Below are 26574 nucleotides of genomic sequence, written 5' to 3' on the forward strand. Positions count from 1 at the left end.
CCAACTAATAAAACCTAATAAGAAAATGCGCACGCAATAAAACACAACAAAATTGGCAACTGTCATTTTATGATGCAACCAAATTCATGGAAGTATATTTTTAGAAACTTTCCTAAATTTACGCAAGCTTTATTTGCATATACACATGTATCTTTATAAACACATAATCATACGCACATATGTACCCTGTAGGGGACATCTCTAGCTCAAAACTGGTGCGCGTCTAGTGCATTCGGAACTACTACTAATTCGCCCTCTATCTCTCTGTGCCGGCGATGGAAATTGTCCCCTCTGCATTACCTTAATTATAGTTCCGAATTAGATACAAATTTTCACTTTAGAACCAACTCGGAAAAGAACAAATTATTTCAGAAAAATTAATTGTGTTTCAAAAAAGCTCAAATGAATATTATAAAAGTGTAAATGTGTTTCAGAAAACCACAAATGTATTTCAAATACGTTAATTGTATTTCAGTAAACCTGAACTTTATTTCGAAAGAGCTCAAGTTTTTTTTTGGGGAAAGTCAACTGTAATTCAGATTTTCCAAATCTATTCCAGAAAACTTCGAATGCATTTCAGAATACCCCAAATTTACTTAAGAAGATGTGAAAAGTATTTCAGAACTTATCAAATGTTTTTCAGAAAAACTCAAATGTATTTCAGAAAGCCTCAGATATTTCATAAAAATAACATTTTATTTTAAATAAAACGTTAACCAAATTAAAAAGATGACAAAAGCAGCGAGTTAAATAAAATTTTAAAAAATCTCCATGCTGACTGACAAGTCACGTTATCCCGAATCATCTTAGAAAATGGGTTGAGTGCTGCATATACGTATTTACGAGTGATTTTATATTTACCATCAACATTGGACTAAGCATTAAGGAGTACTGTCCCATACCTAAAGCAGTTTCTGATCTCTTATAACAGATTTCCTTATAACACACCACGACACGGTGGGCGCTTTGTCGAACACAATGACTAAGTTAATCTGCCAAAACAGTTAGTTGTCGTCATTATAGAGGTAACTGAACAGGGATTATAAGAGCGAGAAATATTGGTGCTGCAACATGAAAGCTGCGATATTATAATGCATTGGGTATGAGAGCAATCAGCAGCGGCAGTGGGATTACGAAGCGCGTAATAATAGCGAAGCCGGAGAGATTTCAGAGTCGCCTTTTATGGATAATGTATGTTCTGAGCAATATTTAGTCGTCGACATAATATGCTTCGTTCGACTAGTTGGCCAGCTTTAAGGAGATTGTTGGCTCCACAAAAGTATTAAATGTACAGTTTGGGAGATATTTTTTATGTTTTACCAAGTCGAGTGCAGACGGTGAAAGCTCTTGTTGCTTTGTTCAAATATCAACCAGTCCTTTTAAAGATTAGCTTCCATGTTTGTTTGGCGCTTCATTGAATTGTCACTGGCTTTTCTTTGTCAGGTGTGTTTGGTTATTTGACAGCCAGCTGATCTCTGTTTGCCGCGCTGCTTTGACATAATGTAGTTTCAATCGCAAATAAAACAAGTAAGGAGGGCTAAATTCGGGTGTAACCGAACACTACATACTCAGTTGAGAGATATGGAGACAAAATAAAGGAAAATTACCATGAAGGAAAATGTACCTAGGGTAACCCTGGAATGTGTTTGCATTACATGTGTATTAAATGAACGGTATTAAAGAGTATTTTATGAGAGAGTGGACCATAGTTCTATAGGTGTACGCCTTTTCGAGATATCGCCATAAAGGTGGACCACGGGTGACTCTAGAATTTGTTTGTACGATATGGGTATCAAACGAAAGGTGCTAATGAGTATTTTAAAAGGGAGTGGGCCTTAGTTCTATAGGTGGACGCCTTTTCGAGATATCGCCATAAAGGTGGACCAGGGGTGACTCTATAATATGTTTGTACGATGTGGGTATCAAATTAAAGGTTAATGAGGGTTTTAAAAGGGAGTGGTGGGAGTTGTATGTGTGAAGGCGTTTGCGAGATATCGACCAAAATGAAGACCAGGGTGACCCATAAAATCATCTGTCGGGTACCGCTATATTATATATGTAATACCACGAACAGTATTCCTGCCAAGATTACAAGGGCTTTTAATTTCGCCCTGCAGAACTTTTTCATTTTCTTCTACTTAATATGGTAGGTGTCACACACATTTTACAAAGTTTTTTTCTAAATTTCTTTTTCTCTTTCTCTTTTCCAATTACCATGTTTCATCCCTTTTTTCGTATTTGGTATAGAATTATGTCATTTTTTAATTTTTCGTAATTTTCGATATCGGAGAAGTGGTCGTGGTCATAGTCGGATTTCGGCCATTTTTTACACCAATACAAAGTGAGCTCAGATAAGTACGCGAACTGAGTTTAATAAATATATATCAATTTTTGATCAAGTTATCCTGTTAACGGCCGAGCGGAAGGACAGACGGTCGACTGTGTATAAAAACTGGGCATGGCTTCAACCGATTTCGCCCTTTTTCATAGAAAACAGTTATCGTCATAGAATCTAAGCCCCTACCACATTTTACAAGGATTGGTAAATTTTTGTTCGACTTATGGCATTAAAAGTATCCTAGACACGCCACGCCCATTTTGAAATTTTCTTTTATATTTGTATTTTGTTGCACCATGTAATTACTGTAGTTGAATATTGACATAGTTTACTTATATGCTGTAAAGATAGCACCTTTTTTTTAATTTGACTTTAAAAACATTTTTTTTTAAAGTGGGCGTGGTCGTTTCCCGATTTTGCTAATTTTTATTAGGCATACATACAGTAATAGGAGTAACATTCCTGCCAAATTTCATCATGATATCTTCAACAAATGCCAAATTACAGCTTGAAAAACTTCTAAATTACTTTCTTTTTTCGATATCGAAAAAGTGGGCGTGGTTATAGTCCGATATCGTTCATTTTAAATAACGATGTGAGATGAGTGCCCAGTTTTATCAAGATACCTCAAAATTTACTCAAGTTATCGTGTTAACGGTCGGACGGACGGACATGGCTCAATCAAATTTTTTTCGATACTGATGATTTTGATATATGGAAGCCTATATCTATCTCGATTCCTTTATACCTGTAAAACCTACCGTTATCCAATCAAAGTTGATACACTCTGTGAGCTCTGCTCAACTGAGTATAAAAAAACAGTGGGGATCGTGCTACGGTATAACGCTACTTTATATACAGTGTTGCAAAATATGGTAGTTTTCTACCAAAACTAGTATGTATTTTTATTTGGTAGGGTATAGGCTAGGTTTCTCATAGCTAAAGAGATTTACAAGGTATAATCGAAACAGCTGTCGTCTTGTCCGTCCTGATGTCACGTTGTTTAAATTTTTCCCAAATTATTAAATAAACTACTAAATATTTGTCAAATGAAAATGAGTACAAATAATAGCACGTCATATGAAATTTGGCAAAACGAGCAAGGCGAGTCTCTGTGTTGCCATAGCCTCGCATTTCAAGGGCATGTGAATCGGCGTTTAATTTTTCAGCTTACAAACGCAACACATTTGTGTATCCTATAGATTTAAATTACTTGTGTGATATTGTAGGCTACAGTGTCCCGTATAATACTCAGCGAGAGTTCATAGGTCCTCTTTGTATTGATAAATAAATTTGGCTGATACACTCGCTGCTAGGAGTATAAACAATTTGGCTTATATTTGCTTTTGGCATTCAATTCAGTATTCTATCAACTGCTTTGTTTCCTAGTTACTTACGGTTTTCCTAGTGGGTACGTCTGTGTGTCCACAGTACGGTTCTGAAACAAAGAATGCTACTATAGCACCCTGATTGGCTAGTTAGTCTGCCGCCTGATGCGCGAGAAACCATCTTAACACATACTTTCATACGGCCCTTAGATCATTAAGAACTCTAATACATTTATCCACTACTTTAGAAATAATTGTGTAAGACGACAAGGCACGTAAAACTGTCTGGCTATCTGACATAATGAAGACAATCCGCGAGGATAAGCCGCTCCGTAGACATTCTCTACCGCAAGCTTCTACTGCATAGAGTTCTGCCCACAATTGCGTGAGATTCTGAGCGTAGGTGCCGTTGCATAACGTACTTGCTATTACTTGAATGTACCCTGTCAAATTTCCGCTCTTTAGCTCAGATTCAGACTTCAAAATATGTTTTAGTGCAGCAAATGTTGTGTTTTTCTCTATTGGAAAAGAGGAGGGAGGTATTCCCCCAAAGCACAAAATGCATTAGCAGGGGACGTTCCCATCGCACTTTTATTTACTCTCAGTTACATTTTGGGAATCACTTTCATACAATTTCTTGATTACTTCAAGACTGCCATTCACATCTAAAACCTGCATATTTAATTGAGTAATTTCTCATTGTTTATTACTACAATGCATTATTTTGAGTGGCAGGCACCGAATTTCCTCGAGTTGAAATAATACGAGCGCCTGTGGAAATACTACAAATCCCATTGCGCCCATAAAAGATGGCGCAGTCACTGCATGGGCTCGTCTGATGCTCTCCCTCTAACCCCACCCAAAATCTATGAGCTAAAAGTATTCAACATAAAATTGTGTCCAACAAACAAACAAAGAAATTTCAATCGAAGTTAGTTTACTTGGCTTAACTACTTGTTTAGCACAAGTCGGCACACCAGGGCATATACGTGTTCTGAAACTTCGGTATGCGCATTGACAGTAATTAGATTGCTAATTTGCTAATGAGTTAGGTAGTTTCTCACTTAAAGTTGGTTGTAAATGGTAGTGGCAGGTTGTTGTTGTTGTTGTTGTAGCAGTGGCAGGTCATACTTATTTGTGTATAATTATATATGAACAGTTTTATTAAATGGCTTTTGAAGCGTTTGTTATTATTTTCTTACTAACTAACAAATTGTTTGAAATGTTACGTGCTGATTTCTTTATAATTATACATAAATAAAAGAATATACGATTATAATAACTTACATTATGTTTCCACACAACTTTATAAGCTGCCGGATTCGCATGAACTTTGCACTCGAAATAAACATCATCGCCTTCCTCAATATCCTCTGGATTCAAATTTGAGCCCAAATCCAATTGAAGTGTTGGTATAACTGAAAAGAGAAGTGAAAATTAAAACAATCTTATAACTTTAAACGAGCAATTCTTGTTTGTTTGTATAGCCGAACGATCTCAGGAACGGCCCAACCGATTTAAATGAAATTTGGCACAGAGATAACGTATCACCTTCTAAGACTTTCGACAGGGGTGTTGCCACTCAGAATGTCTCACAAGGTTGCCACCTATTCGAAATTTAAAAAAATTTGCATGTGATATACCGATATGGGTATCAAACGAAAGGTATTTCACTCTGCTTTACATTAGGGACATTTTAGAATAGGGTTGCCATTTAGGGTTGCCACCTATTCGAAATTTAAAAAAAAATTGCATGAGATATGCCGCTATGGGTATCAAACGAAAGGTATTTCACTCCGCATTACCATAGGGACATTTTTGAGTAGGGTTGCCATTTAGGGTTGCCCCCTATTCGAAATAAGAAAAAATGCATGATATATACCGATATGGGTATCAACCGAAAGGTATTTCACTCCGCATTACAATAGGGGCATTTTTGAGTACGGTTGCCATTTAGGGTTGCCACCTATTAGAAATAAAAAAAAAAATTGCTTGAGATATGCCGATATGGGTATCAAACGAAAGGTATTTCACTTCGCATTTCAATAGGGAAATTTTTGAGTAGGGTTGCCATTTAGGGTTGGGGTAGTTAGACGAAATAATACTCTGCATACTCATATTCTATTAAAGCTTTAAGGGAGTACATTAAAGTTAAAAATCTTTGTAAAAAAATCTTACACATGATTCGACTTAATTTTCTTAATTTCATACACGCTAATAAAATTGAAATGCAATATCAAGGCACCGTGGCAAATTCTAGCAAAATATATCTAAATGCATATTTTTGACAAATATGAAATGAATAATTGCAATTTCTCACAGATTACTATTAGAAAGAATTCTCACCTTAGCAAAAAGATATCTCACAATGATAATTTGGTACCGTTGAACACTAGAGGCATATGTTCAATTTGAAAACGACATCTAACCATTTAACTACTTACCAACAGATGGCGCTTAGGGAAGTAAGTTGACATTTAATTAAACCAACTGATAGTTGTCATAACTGATAGTTGTCGTTCGTGAAATTTACAAGTTTTTGGAATGTAATAAAATTATGAGACTTTCAGAGTGTATAACTAAAAAAATGTTTGAAATTAATAACTCGGCGCATGAAGATACTCGACCTAAATAACTTAGTTCTCGATTTCACTAATTGTCATAACAATCCCTTATACTATACGCTGGAACTACCCATTTCAAATTTTTCATTCCAGTTCATTTTGCGGTTAGTGTTTGATATGTTTTTGAAATCTATTTTTAAGGAAATCAAATTTTGGTAAGTAAAAATATATAACATATGTACATGTAGAACAAAGTATGTTATGCGGCATACTTGAAGATTACCGAGCAAAGCTCGGTCGCCCAGGTACTTTTCACATAATTTACATAGAGGAAGAATTTTTATATATGTGAAAACATTTCAAATAAAAGTGTAAACAAATATTTTTTTCTCAAGTTTAAATTACAACATTACAAGAAGACGTCGCTTTTATTTTTTTTCCAAACAATTAAACTTTTTTTATTTATAAAAGGAAAAATTTGTTTCCAAAAATTGAAGCTATATACACAAAATTTATGACATAAGAAATACCACGACACACTACAAACAAGCGTTAAAATAAAACTGAATATTTCCAAATGCCTATGGTAGGGCTGACTCCCTTACTACCCGGTCGAATTCTGGGGGCGAGCTGTTTACCAACGTTGGCTTCAGTGAAGCGGTCTCATCTGTTATTTTAGGGAGATTAAAGCGCGAGCACTGCGCACAGGTAAGAGCGTCTGTTTGCCAAGTCGCCGTTGATATAAGACCATTTCCCCTGATACCCGTGTGAAACCATCGAGCTACATGTAGTTAGCCTTGTATAAGCATTCCTTAATTCATATTGCTAATGAAAGTTCCTTGCAGGTACAAAAACACCACAACTTCCGATCTTTCGACGTCCTATCCCGGAGTCTAGTCTGTGTGTCACCATTACTAATTGTACACCATCATTACTCTCTTGTAAGAAACAACATTGTTAATATACTCGCTGCGAGCATCACCGCCGATACTAAATATACCCGTCATCACTCTTTGGTGATGACCAAAGGCGTTAGTATACTATCTACATGCGTAACCGTAACTAATAGTACTCCGTAATCAATCTCTGGGGGACCAACGTCATTAATATTCTCTCTCGGAAGGTCAACGTTACTAGAAATACTACAGCATAACTCTCTGATGAGAACCAACGTCGTTAGTATCGGCTCTGCGAGCATCACTGTTGCTAAAGGTACCCCGTCATCCCTCTTCGAAGCGTCACCGTTACTACTAGTACACTGTCACTATATCCTGCTAAGGAACAACGCCGTTTATATTCACTCTCCGTGCTTCACCGTTACTAATAGTATACCACTATCACGCTCCGAAGCGTTACCGTTATTACTCTCTGGTAAGGGTCAACGTTGTAAATATTTCGTAATTGTTACTAAAGTTACCGTCAGCTAGTACTCTACAAATATTTCCCTATGTGGAAAACCATCACAATTTTTGGATTGAAACTACCTCCGCGACATGTTCTACTCGAAATTGCACTTCTATCTAGCCTTTTTCGCTCTCATCTGTATTTAAGATGGTTAGGATTCTGGTTTAAAGCCGCGTTGTGTGCGTGTGTTTGACATCAATGCATAAATTTAGTGTATATTTACTAAGGTGGAGGAAGTACGACCTCAACCCGCCCATATATCGACTGAGCATAAATCATAAATTGGTCACAATGAATTGATCTTCATAGCTGCAACCTAAAACTGTAAGATTTCTTAAAGGAACTGGTTCTTTTGCTTCAGAAGTGCTTACTTTTTAAAATCTGTTCCTTTTTTAAATCAGTTTAATTTTTGTAATGGGTTCTTTTTTCGAGCTCTAGTGCTAATGCGAATGTCGTACTTGCAAATCCAAGCAATATCCCTATACTAAAATCCATATATATATATCTAACATCAAAGCTTTAAACAGCTTCATTTATTACAGCATACTTTTTGGCGTTTTTACACTCAATTCATTGCTACATTTTATTTTATTTATTTATTCACACTTGTAGTTGTTACAAGGACACACACTTTGCATGTCACCAAAATATTAATACATGCTTGTGTATGTATGTGTGTGTTATTCATTGTCTACGTCATCTTACAGTGTCGCTTCTTGTCTTCGGCGATATTAACTAAGATAATATTTTCAATTTCCTTGCTCATTTACATGAACAGTTTGCCTTTCGCATACCCATATGTGGTACGCTTGTTGATGAAATTGTTGTTGAAAGAGACATAAAATAGAAAAGAAAATGATAATGTGTATGATAACAATAAAAGCTTACACCCCCATGTTGTGCGTTCTTTTACAAATGGAATTTATATAACTGTATTGGTATGCATACTTTTGTATATGATTGTTTGCATAGGTCTAGATATTTAAATATACATACATTGCTTAAACTTAAAGAAATTTAACAACAAGTAAAGAAAGCTAAGTTCGGGTGTAACCGAACATTACATACTCAGTTGAGAGCTATGGAGACAAAATAAGGGAAAATCACAATGTAGGAAAATGAACCTAGGGTAACCCTGAATGTGTTTGTATGACATGTGTATCAAATGAAAGGTGTTAATGAGTATTTTAAAAGGGCGTGGGCCCTAGTTCTATAGGTGGACGCTTTTTGAGATATCGCCGTAACGGTGGACCAGGGGTGACTCTAGAATGCGTTTGTACAATATGGGTACCAAATTAAAGGTATTAATGAGGGTTTTAAAAGGGAGTGGCCCTTAGTTGTATATGTGAAGGCGTTTTCGAGATATCGACCAAAGTGTGGACCAGGGTGACCCAGACCATCATCTGTCGGGTACCACTAATTTAATTATATATGTAATACCACGAAGAGTATTCCTGCCAATATTCCAAGGGCTTTTGATTTCGCCCTGCAGAAATTTTTCATTTTCTTCTACTAAATATGGTAAATGTCACACCCATTTTACAAAGTTTTTTCTAAAGTTATATCTTGCGTTAATAAACAAATCCAATTACCATGTTTCATCCCTTTTTCGTATTTGGTATAGAACTATGGCATTTTTTTCATTTTTCGAAATTTTCGATATCGAAAAAGTGGGCGTGGTCATAGTCGGATTTCGGCCATTTTTTTATACCAAAACAAAATGAGTTCAGATAATTACGTGAACTGAGTTTAGTAAAGATATATCCGTTTTTGCTCAAGTTATTGTGTTAACGGCCGAGCGGAAGGACAGACGGTCGACTGTGTATAAAAACTGGACGTGGCTTCAACCGATTTCGTCCTTTTTCACAGAAAAAAAAGTTATCGTGCTAGAATCTAAGCCCCTACAAAATTTCACAAGGATTGGTATATTTTTGTTCGAATTATGGCATTATAAGTATCCTAGACAAATTAAATGAAAAAGGGCGGAGCCACGCCCATTTTGAAATTTTCTTTTATTTTTGTATTTTGTTGCACCATATCATTACTGGAGTTGAATGTTGACATAATTTACTTATATAATGTAAAGAAATAAACTTTTTTTTTTTAATTTTATTAAAAAAAAATTGTTTTAAAAGTGGGCGTGGTCGTTCTCCGCTTTTGATAATTTTTATTAAGCATACATATAGTAATAGGAGTAACGTTCCTGCCAAATTTCATCATGATATCTTCAACGACTGCCAAATTACAGCTTGCAAAACTTCTAAATTACCTTCTTTTAAAAGTGGGCGGTGCCATGCCCATTGTCCAAAATTTTACTACTTTTCTATTCTGCGTCATAAGCTTAACTCACCTACAAAGTTTCGTCGCTTTATCCGTCTTTGGTAATGAATTACCGCACTTTTTCGATTTTTCGAAATTTTCGATATCAAAAAAGTGGGCGTGGTTATAGTCCGATATCGTTCATTTTAAATAGCGATCTGAGATAAGTGCTCAGGAACCTACATACCAAATTTCATCAAAAGATACCTAAAAATTTACTCAATTTATCGTGTTAACGGACGGACGGACGGACGGACATGGCTCAATCAAATTTTTTTTCGATACTGATGATTTTGATATATGGAAGTCTATATCTATCTCGATTTCTTTATACCTGTACAACCAAGCGTTATCCAATTAAAGTTAATATACTCTGTGAGCTCTGCTCAACTGAGAATAAGAAGCTCACCACCAACATGCATTACAAAAGATATCTTGGGGCCAAATAGAGCCTGGGGGCTGGCGCAAGAGTGAGAAGAAGAAACATTACGGAGACTTCGCTCTGGAAGGACCATAAATCTATTGTGGGTTCCCGCAACACAAAGAGATAAAAGGTAACGCAAAACGAGGGCGTACCACGTGAATAGACATTAGATGTTTCGGAGGAATCAAAAGGATATATGAGTTGCGTATGATCCATCAAGCAGCAAATCCGTGGACATAAACGCGGGACTGCAAAATTTTCGCTGGGCCTTGTAGCTTGAAGTTTGGCACCGCAAGTGCCGCACACAAACAAAGAACGTGCTCAGCTGTTTCTTATTATACCTCTCCTGTAACTGATGAAGCCTTACTTACAAACATGTGATGTGACGCCAGAAGGTACTGTCCAGATAGTATGCTTATCTTTGGATATGAGATATGAAAAAGTATGATAGTCAGATTACAAGTTTTTGCTGCTTTCGGTATGCGGACTACACGAGCTGTTACCCAAAAATGCGGGACTTTGTACGCTTAAAGATTGTTCGAAGTTAAAATAAAATCGTTTCACCAGCCATCTGCAGCATAGCAGGGCATATTTCAACTGAACTCGATGATTTGAGCTTGGACCAGTTTTCATCGCACATTTAATCTTTTTATTTGTTACCGAACCAGGTACACGTTGTTACGCAATTTTTATGCATTATTTCCTGACGTAAAGTTTGTGTAAACCATTCCCCGTCGTCCTTCTTAATCAGTCCCTGTACTTTTTTACTTAAGAAGGTCGTCGAGCATTCTATGTCCACGCAGAAAGGTTTCCGTAAAACCTTCCTTCCTTGATCTGCTGATTTTACGTTTATAGATCCTCTACAGAGCTTTATATTTATCCCAGTACTTCTCGCTTTCGCAACTTTTGCTACTTAAAATGTTTTTTGCCTACCCTTTAAGAAGACACAACTCTTTACTCCACCATGAGTTTTCTCAGAAGACAAGCTTCACTGAACGCAGTTGTCAGCTTCTTTGATGAGAAATTGTTGCCCCCTTCCAACACCACTATGGTGGTAACCTCTTTACATTGCTTCAGTCTTCCTGCTATATATTTTTGTAATTTTCACCAATCCATCGTATAAAAGGTTTTCCCTTCTCTTAAGGGTGATGCTGAAACTGATATATGCATGCCCTTAAAAGGATGGCCTATGAAGGCCTGATATATGATGCTCAAAGTTCAATGTGATCAAGCACATAACTTGACGTTGGCCCAAAATATGCAGGAATGCTACACCTTATAGCCACCTGTTAACTACTCTGTGGTATATACCAAAAGAGAGACTTGCCTCTATCATTGATATCATCTCATCCTGTGATGCACATTCGCATTCATGCCTATGAAAAGCCACCCCCTGCGCAATTCTTCAACCAGCCTTTCGAACTCTTCTGGTGAGGCTTCTACGTTATGGCCATCAAGCAGGTTGTTAGGATAAGGAAATTTTTTTTTTTTTCCCTCTATTGTGACCACCGGTAGGTATTCAGTGCTGAGAGTAGATAGCGTACACGAATATAAGTGTTTTATTACCATGACTGTAGCTCTAAAGCTGATTTCCGCGGTTGCGTAATAAATGCTGCATACACACGCTTAGAGTCCAGAAACCTGCAGAAATATAAAGGCGAGAGACATGTACCCTGTATCAGCTCCGCATCAAACGAACTCTCCTCTCAAGTCAGTCCATCGTCGTTTGACGTCTCTTTCCTGTGTTGTAGGCTTACCTGTAAAACTCGCAGCGCTATTGCTGTTCTCCACCTTTGCCCTCATGCTATAGATTTGTTATCTGAGGTTGGGGAGGTCCGTTTCTACCTCCTCTTCTCGCAGAGTTATATGGTTACTCCACGGTTTTCCTCTCTACTGTTATACTGTCGTCACTTTACGCTACATCCAGGTTCTCGAGGTCCCTTTCTACCTCTCCCACTTTTAGCATATTCTGGTTATGTTAAGACGGACAGCACCATTCAGATGACTGCACATTTCCGACACCTTCATTGCTGCGGCTATGCACTCGTTATTTGTTGCTACTTTCAGGTCCTCGAGGTTTTTTCTACCACCACTGCTTTTAGGGTATTGGGGTTATTGTCCTTATTTGCTATTTTAACACACTTTATATTGTATGTTTCTGTTGTGCTACCAAGGAACCAAGTATTTGTGCATGAATATTCCCTTTAGCTTACACATTTTTATAGTAAAAAAATTCACAAAAAAAAAAAAAAAAACTTATATGTCCTCGTATTTTGTTTGAATTTTTGCATATCAAACAATCTTTATGCTGATAACGCTAGAATATCGTTTTTGTTTTGCTCCAACAAAGTTCACAAAGCCTTAAAATTTCTATTTTCTTTTTACTGTGATATGCATGAATTTTTTTTGCTTTGTTCTCGTCGCCGTTACTTTTTACACTTTACGCTGCTCTTCTTTTCCTTCTTTTTTGGCTCTTAGACTTGTGTAGCGAAAAATAGCAGCAACAAAAACGCTAACGCCTAACAATGCATTTTATAGCCAATCAAGTTGAGTGCTTTCTCATAGCTAACGTTATATGGATGTATATATATTAGGGCGGGTCGATTTAAAAATCGCTCATTGCTCTGTGAAAATCGTATTCTAGGGATCAAAATAAGAAACTTTGCCGAAGGAACCATACCTCTAAAACAAATTCTGATGTCCCCCCCCCCCCCCCCCCTTTGGGTCGAACTTTTGGGTAGGGGCAATTTCAATTCTACCTGCTGTGTCTTGTGGTGGCTTAAAAAAAAAAAAAACACAAGCAATTTTACGATCTGCAATTGTGTCACAGTGATACCTTCATTTTTTAAAACGGTTGAATAAAAAACCCACACAACTATGTCTACGACAGGCAAATGCATCACAGTGATGCCTTATTTTTAAAAGGGGATTGTAAAAACGCTAATTTCTAATAATTTTTTTTAATTTCTTTTCTATTACTAAGTTAAATTCATTTCTTCATTAACATATGTTCTGCCTAAATAAATTTCTAAAGAGAAAACTAAACTCCAAAAAGAAGAAACCTAGGCATTTCAAAGTGGGATTTTTCAAAATTTGCCCCTACGACCCAAAGGGGGGGGGGGGGGGGAATTCAGAATTCGTTTTAGAGGTATGGTTCCTTCGGCAAAGTTTCTTATTTTGATCCCTAGAATATGATTTTCACAGAGCAATGGGCGATTTTTTTGCCTCCCCACAAATCGACCCGGCCTAATATATATATATATATATATGTGTGTGTGTATACCTGCCTGCGAAAGTTCCTGCTTGCCTTTGATGCAACATTCTAGCAGCTAACTTAAGCCAAGAAATGTAAAGTGACGTTTTTGGTGGCGCAAATGAGTTATTAGACTAAGTGTTATGTTTGCCAAAAGGTTTATATTTAAATTTTTCAAGATTTCGATGAGAAGTATAATTTTTATATTCAGTGCCAAATTATATGGAAACTTGGTGGATGACAGAAATACTATGTAATGTGATGTTATTTTTTGAGAAGTGGAGAAAAAAGGTTGGGAGGAGGTAAAGAGAGAGAGGGGAAGGGGGAGAGAGAGGCAGTGGGTGAGAGAGATGGAGAGGGGAAGAAGAATGAGAGAAAGGGTGATGAGAAAAGGGATAAAGAGGCGGTGAATGGAGAGGGGAAGATGGGAAGTAAGAAAGGAATGGAAAGGGTGAAGGGAAAAGTCGAGTGAGGGAGAGAGAAACAGCGAGGTTATACGTTTTGCAATACCTACAATTATACTTAGGTGACCAAAGCTCACAGAGAATAATAACTTTGTTGATATAACGGTACGTAGTAACGGCATAATTTAATGAAAAAAATAAAGAATTCTATCCACACCGGATTAGCTGGCTTAGAATATAGCAGCAGCAGGTATGCCTGTCGTAAGAGCTGACAAAGAGAGCCCAAATGCGCAACCATTTAAAGAGGATGTCATTGCTATTTATATTTTCTCCAACACAATTGTCAACCTCACCCACCCGTGGCGGAAACCATTTATTAAACACGTGAGGCTCTCGCGTGACAATTTCCTCATGGAACTAAGGGGTGGGGCGGAATATCATAGAAGGGTCAATGTAGCCTTAGTAAATCCTTCTCGAAATGGTCGACCTTGTATCTTTGTGGTGCCTGTTAACATAATGTACAGAATCTGTATCCGGCAAAGGACCATCAATATCGATAACCCTTCCAAAAATATTCGGGGAGTGTCTGCATCGCTACAACAACAACAGAAACACCAATCTAGACATCTATGTATCAAAATGATAAGGGTATGAAATGAGAAATATATATATTTCTTCTGTCCGTGTGTTTGTGATTGAACTCCTCCTAAACGGCCGGACCGATTTTTATGAACTTTTGTGAATTTTGTCCGGAAAGTGGAAAAGTACCGACCCATCCCAAAAATGTATTTCGTATATACTCTCTATGCAGACGTGGTAGCAAAAAACATAGCATTAACAACTGCAACCAGGCTCGGTGCCTCGGGGCAGCTTGAGCGCCGACCATATGGCCATAGTAGTATAGCGTCATCAATCACAAGATCAATAGACTACCTGACTCCCTGACTGCGCTTCTAGGGAGATCTTAAGGCCACAATAGAGGTGGACGGTTGGCGCAAGGGTGCGCAAATGGCACACGAGGCGGTACATGTGTACACAGATGGTTCCAAAGTAGTGGAAGGAGTAGGGTCTGCAGTATACTGTGCTGATCCGGAAATAAACAGATCCTACAGGCTTAGGCCCATATCCTACAGGCTTTTGCCCAATTAGACTGGGCGAAATTAAGCGAAGGCGAGAGGTGCACATGATCGACCAAGCAGGAAAGGCGTGGGTTCAAGCGCGGGGCTGTAAAGTGTCGACGATTATGTGCAGGTCTTACAACCTTAGACTAACAAAGTTGCTTCTATCATTAAAAGGAGAGGACTGTAGACTCATGACGGGTATTCTGACTGGACACTGCCTTCTGGCTTCGCATGCCTTTAAATTAGGCTTGGTCAGTGATAGCATATATAGGAAGTGCGGGTTGAGGAGGAAACGATCGAGCACATTCTGTGCTCGTGCCCTGCACTTGCCAGGCTAAGATTCCAGCTATTAGGAGTGATACAGCTGTCAAATCTAGAAGCAGTTAGTGGCTTAAGTCCTAGGAAACTTCTAGTATTTGCCAAGAGGACGGAGTTATTTTATAACATAGGTCCTGGTTTTTGATAGGGTTTTTCAACTTGGTCGTTAAAACATACTTCTGGTATCACTACGGACTCAATCAGTCTATGTGATGTCCTCAGAGACCGGCCAATTCAACCTATCCTCTGCGCTGCGATTCGCTTGAATTTTGGTACACGAGTACGTCGTTGAGCGAAATAATATTTGAGAAACTTTTCAGTCCGGAAAATAAAACAGGGGCCGAATTATTACAAAAAGTCTAAAAATCCGATTGCAATATGACAAATACCGCCGTTCACTGTGAAATTATGTAAATCACTGAGAGAACTATTATCGGGCAGGGAAAGTTCTCAACTGTTTCTATATATCTTATATGTAAAAATGAATGCGATTTAAAAATTGCATTTAGGTAATTGTCATATTATTTCGTAATATTTTATAGACACAAAGATAATGAAGTCGACCGGTCAGGTGAAAAATGCATTTCAAATTTAGTACAGAGTGGTCGTAGAAGTGAGACTAAGCGTGAAAGTGGGAATAGGAGTGGGAGTGGAAGTATTAGTTGGAGTGGTAGCAATAAGGGATGGAAGAAAATGAGAAGAATATAGAAGGTAAAGTAGAAGTATTCGTAAAGAGAGTGAAGCGAGGAAGCGATGCTCATTTCTGAGATGTTAGGTTAGGTTGAGGTGGCTGCCCGAGGGCACACTTAGCCCAGTGATATTAGGCCCGTTGTTATATAACAAAAATACACCATTACCTTCCTTTTCGGGCCATTTTGAGGACCTGATAAAAGCCTTGACGTCGTACTCCACAACTTGGCGCAGATTATCTAGAAGCGGAGCACCCAGAAAGCGTTTTCGTGCTCCGCTTAGTTCCAGGCAGTTGCAGATGAGGTGAAACCCCGTTTCCTCCTTCTCATCCCCTATACAACTCAGCATGCCTATTTATAAGGCAATGGCAAGTTAGTACCCCCACAAGTGTTGAAATTGTATCCCTACTTAGATTGTACACGTGACGGGATCTTTTAGGATCCCATTTTGGCCAAGTTTCCTTCGATATTCGACACCCCTTGGTTTGTAGCGATCTTTCGTTGGCTTGAAATATAGGCAAACCAATTTTCAGGCAGAGTAAAGTCTTCCGGGTATTCTTGTATAGTATACATCATACAGGTGGTTGTTTAGAATTTATGAATATTTCAAATTTTATCAGGTAATTGTTGAGCTCTGATCTACTCTTGTAACTATATTATTTACAAATAATACTTACAGAATACATTAAGTTTCATTGCTGTTTCCCGTATGCCATTTCTCACCAGCTCATTTGTTGCACGACAGGATAATGCTTTGCCATGATCTTCACGTGTTGGTGTTATGCTTAACACTGAAACGCTTACATTGCCATCTTCCGAAACCTATGATTTAGAAAATTATATATATGTAGTTGTTTAAAGGTCTACTAAAGTTCTTATACAGCTTTAAAAAAGTTAAGTTGCTGTTCGTACGGAATATATGAAGTATGGTAAAGTTAGAAAGCGAAAACATAAATTTTTAAAAGGCTTAAAAACAAAACCACTGTATTTTGTGTAACAGTTTTTCCAGAATAATAGTCGAAGACATATATTGATTACAATCTTTCAATTCGACATTACCTTTTGACTATGCCCATGTAATTCCATACTTCCCATCCACCAAGTAATCTTTGCCGGCGGTCGCGAACCAATCGCTTGGCATTCAATTTCATATTTTCGATCGGAAGACATTGGTTGATTGTTGAAGGAGATCTCCACTAGTAATGGACGTACTGAAATTTAATAATATAAAAAATGTGGAATGAGTTTATTTGAAAAATATTATAGAAATATAAAAATCTTATGAGAAATAACATAACATATTTAATAAAATTAACGTTGTTTGCCTAATCCTTGAACAGAAAGCAGAAGGTCTGGAAAAGCTTCGCGTAGTTTCGTTGGGTATACACTTTTTTTTTGTACATTTCATGCATTACCTAGGGGATGTCGTTCTGCATACTTTAAACCATTCAGAAAGCTTTAAATAAAAACTTCGAAAATACCAATACATTTTTTGGATTTCCGAATTTTTTCGAAAACTATTTTTATACTCAGCTGAGCAGAGCTCACAGAGTACATTAACTTTGTTCGCATAACGGTAATCCGTAACGGCATAAACTAATCGAGATAGATATAGACTTCTTATATATCAAAATGATCTGGGTGAAAAAAGAAATTCATTTATCTATGTCCATCCGTCCGTCCGTCCGTCTGTTCCTTCGTCTGTGCGTCCGTCTGTAAACACGATAACTTGAGAAAGTTTTGAGGTATCTTGATGAAATTTGGTACGTAGGTACCCGGACGCTCATCTCAGATCGCTATTTAAAATGAACGAAATGGGACTACAACCACGCCCACTTTTTCGATATCGAAAATTTCGAAAAAGAGATAAAGGCCGATAATTCATTACCAAAGACGGATAAAGCGATGAAACTTGGTGGGTGCGTTAAACTTATGACGCAAAATAAAAATTAGAAAAATTTTGGACAATGGGCGTGACACCGCCCACTTTATAAGAAGGTAATTTAAAAGTTTTGCAATCTGTAATTGGGCAGTCGTTGAAGATATCGTGATGAAATTTGGTAGGCACGTTAGTCCTATTACTGTATATGTGCTAAATAAAAATTAGCGAAATTGGATGACGAACATGCCCACTTAAAAAAAAAATTTTTTTAAAGTCAAATTTTTATCAAAAAATTTAGTATATTTACAGTATAAAAGTAAATTATGTCAACATTCGACTCCAGTAATCATATGGTCCAACAAAATACAAAAATAAAAGAAAATTTCAAAATGGGCGTGGCTCCGCCCTTTTGCATTTAATTCGTCTAGAATACTTTTAATGCCATAAGTCGAACAAAAATTTACCAATCCTTATAAAATTTGGTACGGACATAGATTCTATGACGATAACTGCTTTCTGTGAAAATGGGCGAAATCGGTTGAAGCCACGCCCAGTTTTTATACACAGTCGACTGTCTGTTCTTCCGCTCGGCCGTTAACACAATAACTTGTGCAAAAAACGATATATCTTAACTAAACTTAGTTCACGTAATTATCTGAAGTCACTCTATCTTGGTATAAAATATGGCCGAAATTCGACTATGACCACGCCCACTTTTCCGATATCGAAAATTACGAAAAATGAAAAAAATGCCATAGTTCTATACCAAATACGAAAAAGGGATGAAACATGGTAATTGGATTGGTTTATTGACGCAAAATATAACTTTAGAAAAAAACCTTGTAAAATGGGTGTGACTCCTACCATATTAAGTAGAAGAAAATGAAAAAGTTATGCAGGGCGAAATCAAAAGACCTTGGAATCTTGGCAGGAATACTGTTCGTGGTATGACATATATAAATAAATTAGCGGTACCCGACAGAAGATTATAAAATATCACGTGTTAATTGCTCAACGAAATTTTATTGAAAGCTTAATACAAAATGAAGGTAAGAATCTAAGATTAAAAAAGAAAGGAAAAAATTACTTGTCAACGTGACGATGGTTGCCAGCGAATATATATGTTTGGCGTTGCCACATCACTCCCTTCTTAATAACTTCATTGAAAATATTAATGGTCGGAAGTAATGAAAGCTGGTTTAAGCCGTTCTACAGAAACCTGGACATCTTTGTTCCCGATCCTTATGGTGAAATCTCGATCGGATGGTCTGGATATCACTTCATAGGGCCCAGTGTATGGTGGTTCCAATGGTGCACGCACCGAATCTGTTCGGAGAAATACGTGGGAGCAGCTGCTCATGTTTTTGCTAAAAATGGCTTAATTTTACTATGGTGGGCTGCTGGGACTGGACGTAGTACTCTCATTTGCTCTCTAAGTCTGTTGATAAATTTGTGCGGGCTACTCGTAGACTCATTATGGTCTAAAAATTCATTGGGTAAACGAAGATTGGTCCCGTAAACAAACTCAGCTGAAGAGGCTTGCAAATCATCTTTGAAACTCGTTCTGAGGCCCAACAGTACGATTGGTAGCAGTGTAGTCCACCGATTGCTGTCATGACACATAAGGGCGGCTTTGAGTGATCGATGCCACCTTTCTATCATGCCGTTAGATTGCGGATGATATGCTGTTGTGTGTATGTGTTGTGCGCCAATGAGTTTAGATAGCGAATTGAAAAGAGCAGACTCAAATTGGGTACCTTGGTCAGTTGTTATTGACTTTCCAAATTGTTCCAGTTGTTATTGACATCCAAGGCGCGATATTCAATGGTTCCAGAAAGCTTGCCCAACTACGTCAGCAGTGATGTTTCGAAGTGGAACGGCCTCCGGCCATCGAGAGAATCGATCAATCATTGTTAGGCAGTATCGGTAACCTCTGTCAGGTGGCAGAACGACTATGTCCATATGGACGTGATCAAAACGATTGTTAGGCATCTGAATTTTGATAGGTATGAAATGATTGTGTCTGCTGATTTTAGCTATCTGACATTGCAGGCAACTTCTTGCCCAATGAGCGACGTCTTTATTAATCGCTGGCCATACATATTTACCTCGCATTTGACGAAGGGTCGATCGTGAACTCGGATGTGATTGCCCATGAACCGAAGTAAAAATTTTAAACCGTAAGTTTTTTGGTATATAGATTCTGTTTTGGCCTGTAGAAGTATCGCAATAAATTTTTGTTTGATCGTCGAAATTCAAGCGCTGCAATGTTAAAGAATTTGTGCCGGTTAACAGTTCTCTTAGCTCACTATCCATCTCTTGTGCGTTTTGAAGTTGCTTATTAGTAACTGCGGTTGGCATAAAAATTGTGTAAAGCCTCGACAGTGCATCTGCTACTGAATTTTCGTCACCAGAAAGATGTACGATGCTCGTTGAAAACTGCGATATGTAGTTAAGTTGACGTAGCTGACGAGGTGATGCTTTGTCAAGCTTTTGCGTGAAAACGTACATGAGAGGCTTGTGATCGGTTTTGATGATAAACTGCTGTGCTTCTAGAAAATGTCGAAAGTATTTTACCGACTCGTAAATCGCCAAAAGCTCCCGATCATAAGTGCTATAATTTTGCTCGGTTGGGGATAATTTTCGGGAGAAAAATCCGAGTGGACGCCAAACGCTATTAATTTTTTGTTCAACCGAGGCCCCAATGGCCACGTCTGAAGCGTCACATGTGAGTGCAAGAGGAGCGTTGCATACTGGATGCGCAAGGATTGCTGCATTGGAAATACTCTTTTTGCATGCTTCGAACGCCTTACTCGATTTCGGTGTCCAGATAATTTTTCTTTTATCATTCTTTTTTGAGTCATGCAGGTACTCATTAAGTGGAGCTTGGAGTTTGGCAGCATGGGGTATGCACCGTCGGTAATAATTTATTATACCTAGAAACCTTCGGAGGTCGGCAATGGTTTCAGGTTTATTATATTTTTCAATGACAGCTACCCGATCATTTGGTGGCCTACAGCCCTGCGAATTAACAGTGTATCCTAAAAATTCGACTTCAGGTTCGCTGAATTTACATTTATCAAGATTAATGCGAAGGCCATGTTGCTTTAAAAGAGAAAAAATTATACGTAAATGTTCCTGATGCTCGTTTTGTGTTTTGGACATTACGAGTATGTCGTCAACATATATGTACACAAAATTTATGTCCCTGAAAATTGAGGCCATAATTCGCTGAAATGTCTGTGTGGCGTTTCGAAGTCCAAAAGGCATATATAAGTACTCAAACAATCCAAACGGCGTGCATACGGCGGTCTTGGCAACATCTTCATCTGCCATTGGGATTTGGTGATAAGCTTTGACAAGGTCGATGGTTGAGAAAATCGTGTTTCCGTGCAGCTTCTCATCGAAGACATGAATATGAGCTATGGGGTAGCGATCAGGAGTGGTTTGCGAATTGAGCTTTCTATAGTCTCCACAAACGCGCCACTCACCATTCTTCTTGCGAACCATATGTAACGGGCTCGACCAAGGACTTTTGGATGCTCTGCATATGCCGTTTTCTATTAGACTCCTAAATTCTGCCTTTGCAGCCACTAATTTTTCGCCACTGACTCGCCGAGGTTTTTCTGCAGCCGGTGGACCAGTTGTATCTATGTGATGATGCACCGAGGTAGTTGTAAGCATCTGAAACTTGGCGGATGGGCGAAAAAGGCATTTATATTCACTAAGTAGAGTTCGGGGCACGTTTTCTGTATTTAGAGTGGCGATATTATAATCGGGCATCTGACGTAACACACCTTTTATTGTTTTGCCCGTATTGTGGTCAACGAGAGATTTGTTTGATAAGTCAGGCAATAGGTGGAAATGAGAGAGAAAGTCTCTCCAATTAGGGGCGTTTGCACATCAGCTATAATAAAGTTCCATTCAAACGGGCTAGGCATACCGATATCCACTTTAAGTTTTTTACTGCCGAAGGTACGAATGGGCGTATGGGTGGCGGCAGTTAATTGCAAATCATTTTCCAGAAGGTTTTGCTTTATTGAAAACAGGGGAAATACTGACACACAGGATCCACTGTCGATTAAAAAACGTTGTCTGGAAATACGATCGAAAACATGAAGTCGATTTTCCTTAATGAGTTTGTTTTGTACTTCAGATGTTTTGGGTGCCAATGTGGTGACAGCGCCGATCGTTACGTTAGCTTTGTTTTGGTTGCTGCTGCCGCCAGCAGAATGTGCCGACGACTGCCGGGCTAGTTTCCCGATTTCGGCCAGTGAACGCAGCCATCTCTACACTTTTTAGCAGAACTTCCCAACTTCTTATGAAAGTGGCACAAATTTGTTGTATTTACGTTATTTGACGGGCTGCGATTAGAATTGCTGTGTAACTTTTTGAGCTCAACCTGAATAGCATTGACTTTGCTTAGTAGAGAGTTTATTGTAGCGTTGACATCGGCAATTTTAGATTTGTTGTGAGACGTCGACTTTATTGCAAAGACGGAGTCGTCTTCAGGCGGGACCTCGATAGCTGATATAGATCTGCGAGAGTTTTTAAGGGTTTCCAGCATTCTGTCAGCTGATGTGGCTAGTTGGTCAAGACTTCCTTCTGATAAAACTAGCATTGGCCTAATGGATGCTGGCATCTGCCGAAGAAATAGCATACGAAGAAGGCCAGTACTGTCCTCTGGTGACAAACGGCGCATTTGTGCCAGCATATCAGAAGGCTTTAGCTCAGAAAATTCATTGCCATGTAGTAATTTATGAAGTTTTGTTTCTGGAGAATCCGTGAACTTTTTTATTATGTGCTGCTTTAAATTGTCGTACCTGTTGCTTTCCGGCGGGTGTAGTATGAGGTCTTCCGCGTGGAGTAAGACATCATCTTCTAATTTGATTGAGGTTATGTCAAATTTGTCGTTGTCAACTGTGATGTTGTTCAGTCGAAACGCACGTTCCAGTTGAGTAAACCAAAGAAGTGGGTTTCCTCGATTGAAAGTTGTAATGGACACTGGGCGCAAGTTCGCACTGGTGCTTGGTTGTTGACTGATGCGGCCATATTCTTCTTGTAGATCATTTAACTGTTTTTTGATTGCATCTAACTCCGTCATGGTGGAATCTGTAGTTTTTGATCGAAGTTTGTATTCCGTTTTTTTCATTTACTGTCTGAGGGTCACCAATATAAAATATCACGTGTTAATTGCTCAACGAAATTTTATTGAAAGCTTAATACAAAATGAAGGTAAGAATCTAAGATTAAAAAAGAAAGGAAAAAATTACTTGTCAACGTGACGATGGTTGCCAGCGAATATATATGTTTGGCGTTGCCACAAGATATTCTGGGTCGCCTTGGTACACATTTTGGTCGTTACCTCGAAAACGCCTTCACATATACAACTAAGGGCTACTCCCTTTTAAAACCCTCATTAATACTTTTAATTTGATACCCATATCATACAAACACATTCTAGATTCACCCGTGGTCCACCCTTATTGCGATATCTCGAAAAGGCGTCCACCTATAGAACTAAGGCCCACTACGTTTTAAATAATCATTAACACCTTTCGTTTGATACACATGTCATACAAACACATTCCAGGGTTTCCCTAGGTTCATTTTGGTAAATGGTGATTTTTTGTTTTCAAAGTTCTCAGCTGAGTATGTAATGTTCGGTTACACCCGAACTTAGCCTTCCTTTTGCGTTGAAATTTGTTTGCATAGCTTCAGTTCCGAGAAAGTTCTTTCTAATATTTAACAGATGAAATTTTATAAAAATTGCTATTGCTATTTTTGTCTTTGTAATATACGTGTTTCATACATTGTTATCCACATGCATTTAACATTTTAAACATTGTTAATGTTTTTTTATTCCAACTTTTAACGCATTTTCAAAATTTTTCATATTCATTTCATTGCATTTTAAATTGTTTTAATAGTACTTCTTTTCAATTGTTTTTTTTTGCAGTATATTTTTTTTTTTTATTTTTTTTTTGTTCTTTTACCTCTCGTATTTTATTTACAAAGGTTTTCTTATTTCATTGAAAAGCTGCTCGAAATTAAAGCAAATAGAAATTGAAGTTCAACTGATATTTTATGTCCGCGAAACAAATTGCATTTTGCATTACTTTATTACACCAAACATTTGTGTTTTTATAAAAACTGTGCGAAAATAATAAAAAAAAATTTAAAAAAGAATATAAATATAAATACGAAACTCATGTAATATGCATAGTAATTATAATGCTTTTAAAGAGCGAAAACAAAAAAATTTTTAATTACACAAGCATTATATGTCAAGTACATATTTATTTTTGCGCCCTTTATTTTGTGGTTTACAATTTGTTTAAAAACACATTTTATGAGAAAAACAAAATTTTCTTGTTTTGCTTAATTGCGCTTAACCCATTTGCGGCCGCTGGATGATTTTTCGGCCACCAACTTTGGACTCTCATATCTCTAAAACTAAGTGTTAATTTATTGATATCTACGTTTTCAGGACTAGAAAATTTAGAGTTTAGTAAGTTCCTAAAACATAGATTTGCTAGTAATAATATTAAAATGTGGATTTTCGTAAAATAATGACATTCTCATTATTTCTAAGTGTTTTTGGTGCAGATAAGAAAATAAGGATAAACAAAAAAGCTAAAAATTATTTCTAATTTATTGTGAAGAAAAAAGGTGAAATTAAAAGATTCAAAATAGTGTCCGCGAATATTGCAATAATTCTAACCTTTCCATATGCGTAAACTTTAGTGGTCGAAAAATCGACCGCTGTCCAGAAACCGTCAAGTAGTGTGGAACAAAATATAGCAAATATTCTTTTTATTATTAAATGAGATGCAAGTGAACATCTTCAAGATATTGAAAATGTACTTACTTTTGCTTTCGAAATTTCTAGTTCTCCACTTTTTTGTTTGAAGTTTTTGGAAATATGTAGATTTATTGGAATTTTGTACATATCCGGCTACTATACTTTACCACATATTGACCACTATTCGTCTATTCGACAAGACATGGGTGTTCCAATTGTGAAACAGGCGATGAGTCGCAATCGGTGTAAAAAAATTTAATCTCGCTGATAACAACAATTTAAATGCAACAGACCGATTTGCCAAGGTTCGCCCTCATACTGACGCTCTCAACAAACGATTTATGCAATTCGAAGTTTTTAGCCATACTCTCTCTATGGACGAACAGATTATTCCGTAGTTTGGCCGTAACTCATGCAAAATATCCATCAAAAGAAAACCGATTCGTTTTGGATTCAAGTCATGGTGCTTATGCTCTGAAAGTGGATACTTATGTTCTAGTGCATTGTACGGTGGTGCAGCAACCCCTCACAATCAGAATATCTGCCTTGGCGCACAAACTGTCTTAGACTGGCTTTCAAATGTATCTGACCCTGAGACTACGACGCCTACCGTCAAGTCATCGAGTACTGAGCCTCCCTTTGCTATCGCCTCAGAGTCCTTGTTGTTGTTGTTGTAGCGATAAGGTTACTCCCCGAAGGCTTTGGGGAGTGTTATCGATGTGACGATTCTTTGCCGGACACAGACCAGGTACGCTCGGCTAACACAGCACCATTAAGGTACCAGCCCGACTATCTCGGGAACGATTTAGCTGGCCACATTAAACCTTCATGCCATCCCTCCCTCCCAACTCTCAAGTTCCATGAGGCGCTTGGGGTCGCCAGAGCCTCGGCTGTTAACGAAACAGGATTCGCCACGGATAGGTGAGGTTAACAATTGGGTTTGGAGAAGATATATATTGCGCTGGCAACCTGAAATGGTTGAGCTACACAACCCCTTGAATCTAGTATTTAGTCGCCTCCTACGACAGGTATAACTACCGCGGGTATATTCTGACCCCCTAACCCGCTGGGGGTGCCTCAGCGTACTCAATACCTTCTATCTCTTTATGAACGGGAACCCAGTATAGATGTGTCGTTCGAACTAAGCGGAGTCTCTCCCATTCCTTTTTGCATTACAGAACACTTCTTGATAAGGGACTGTTTGAAATTACTTCTTTGATCGCCGCTTGACTATCAATATATATGATGAACCAACTACATATTTCCTCCAGAATTATTGCTGCTTTCTTAGTGGCTACAATTTTCACCTGAAAGACATTGCATTGATCTTACTGTCGGTAGGATCTATTTATTCCTGCATCGATACCGTAAAAAGCAGACCCGACCTCTTCTGTCATCGGTAAACACGTTCAATCCTTCGGCTCTCTAGTGGCACCAAGATGTCATTCGAAGGTCAGCTATGGGGACACTTAGTCCGTTTGCCTTATACTAGTTGGTGATTTAGTTATGTATATGGACATAAGGCCTGCCTCAAGCTGCCTCGAGGCCCTAATCCTTGTTGCAGTTGCTAACGCTATATTTTTGGCCACTAAGTTTGCAGGCGGAATGTGCAGAATGGAATGCAATCCTGCTGTCAAGGTAGTTTTTAGGACTCCCATTATGCTAAGCATTTATAATCTGCATACTACACCAAACATGAACCCCATAGTAAATTATCGGCTTGAC

The 26574-nt window shown here is 38.0% G+C and overlaps 1 protein-coding gene across 11 annotated transcripts in view; it reads right to left on the reverse strand.

Moving 5' to 3' along the window:
- side-VI (sidestep VI) overlaps positions 1 to 26574 on the reverse strand; it is a 592575-nt gene that overhangs the window by 128630 nt on the left and 437371 nt on the right. For all 11 annotated transcript variants that reach the window (XM_067783988.1, XM_067784020.1, XM_067784031.1 and 8 more), the window contains 3 exons: positions 17222 to 17373; positions 16840 to 16984; positions 4954 to 5084 (listed from right to left, as the gene is read on the reverse strand). In XM_067783988.1, the coding sequence (XP_067640089.1) occupies positions 4954 to 5084; positions 16840 to 16984; positions 17222 to 17373 (428 nt within the window). The remainder of the gene's footprint in view (positions 1 to 4953; positions 5085 to 16839; positions 16985 to 17221; positions 17374 to 26574) is intronic.

This window comes from Eurosta solidaginis, chromosome 1, assembly GCF_040869045.1.
Source record: "Eurosta solidaginis isolate ZX-2024a chromosome 1, ASM4086904v1, whole genome shotgun sequence".
NCBI classification, from domain to species: domain Eukaryota; kingdom Metazoa; phylum Arthropoda; class Insecta; order Diptera; family Tephritidae; genus Eurosta; species Eurosta solidaginis.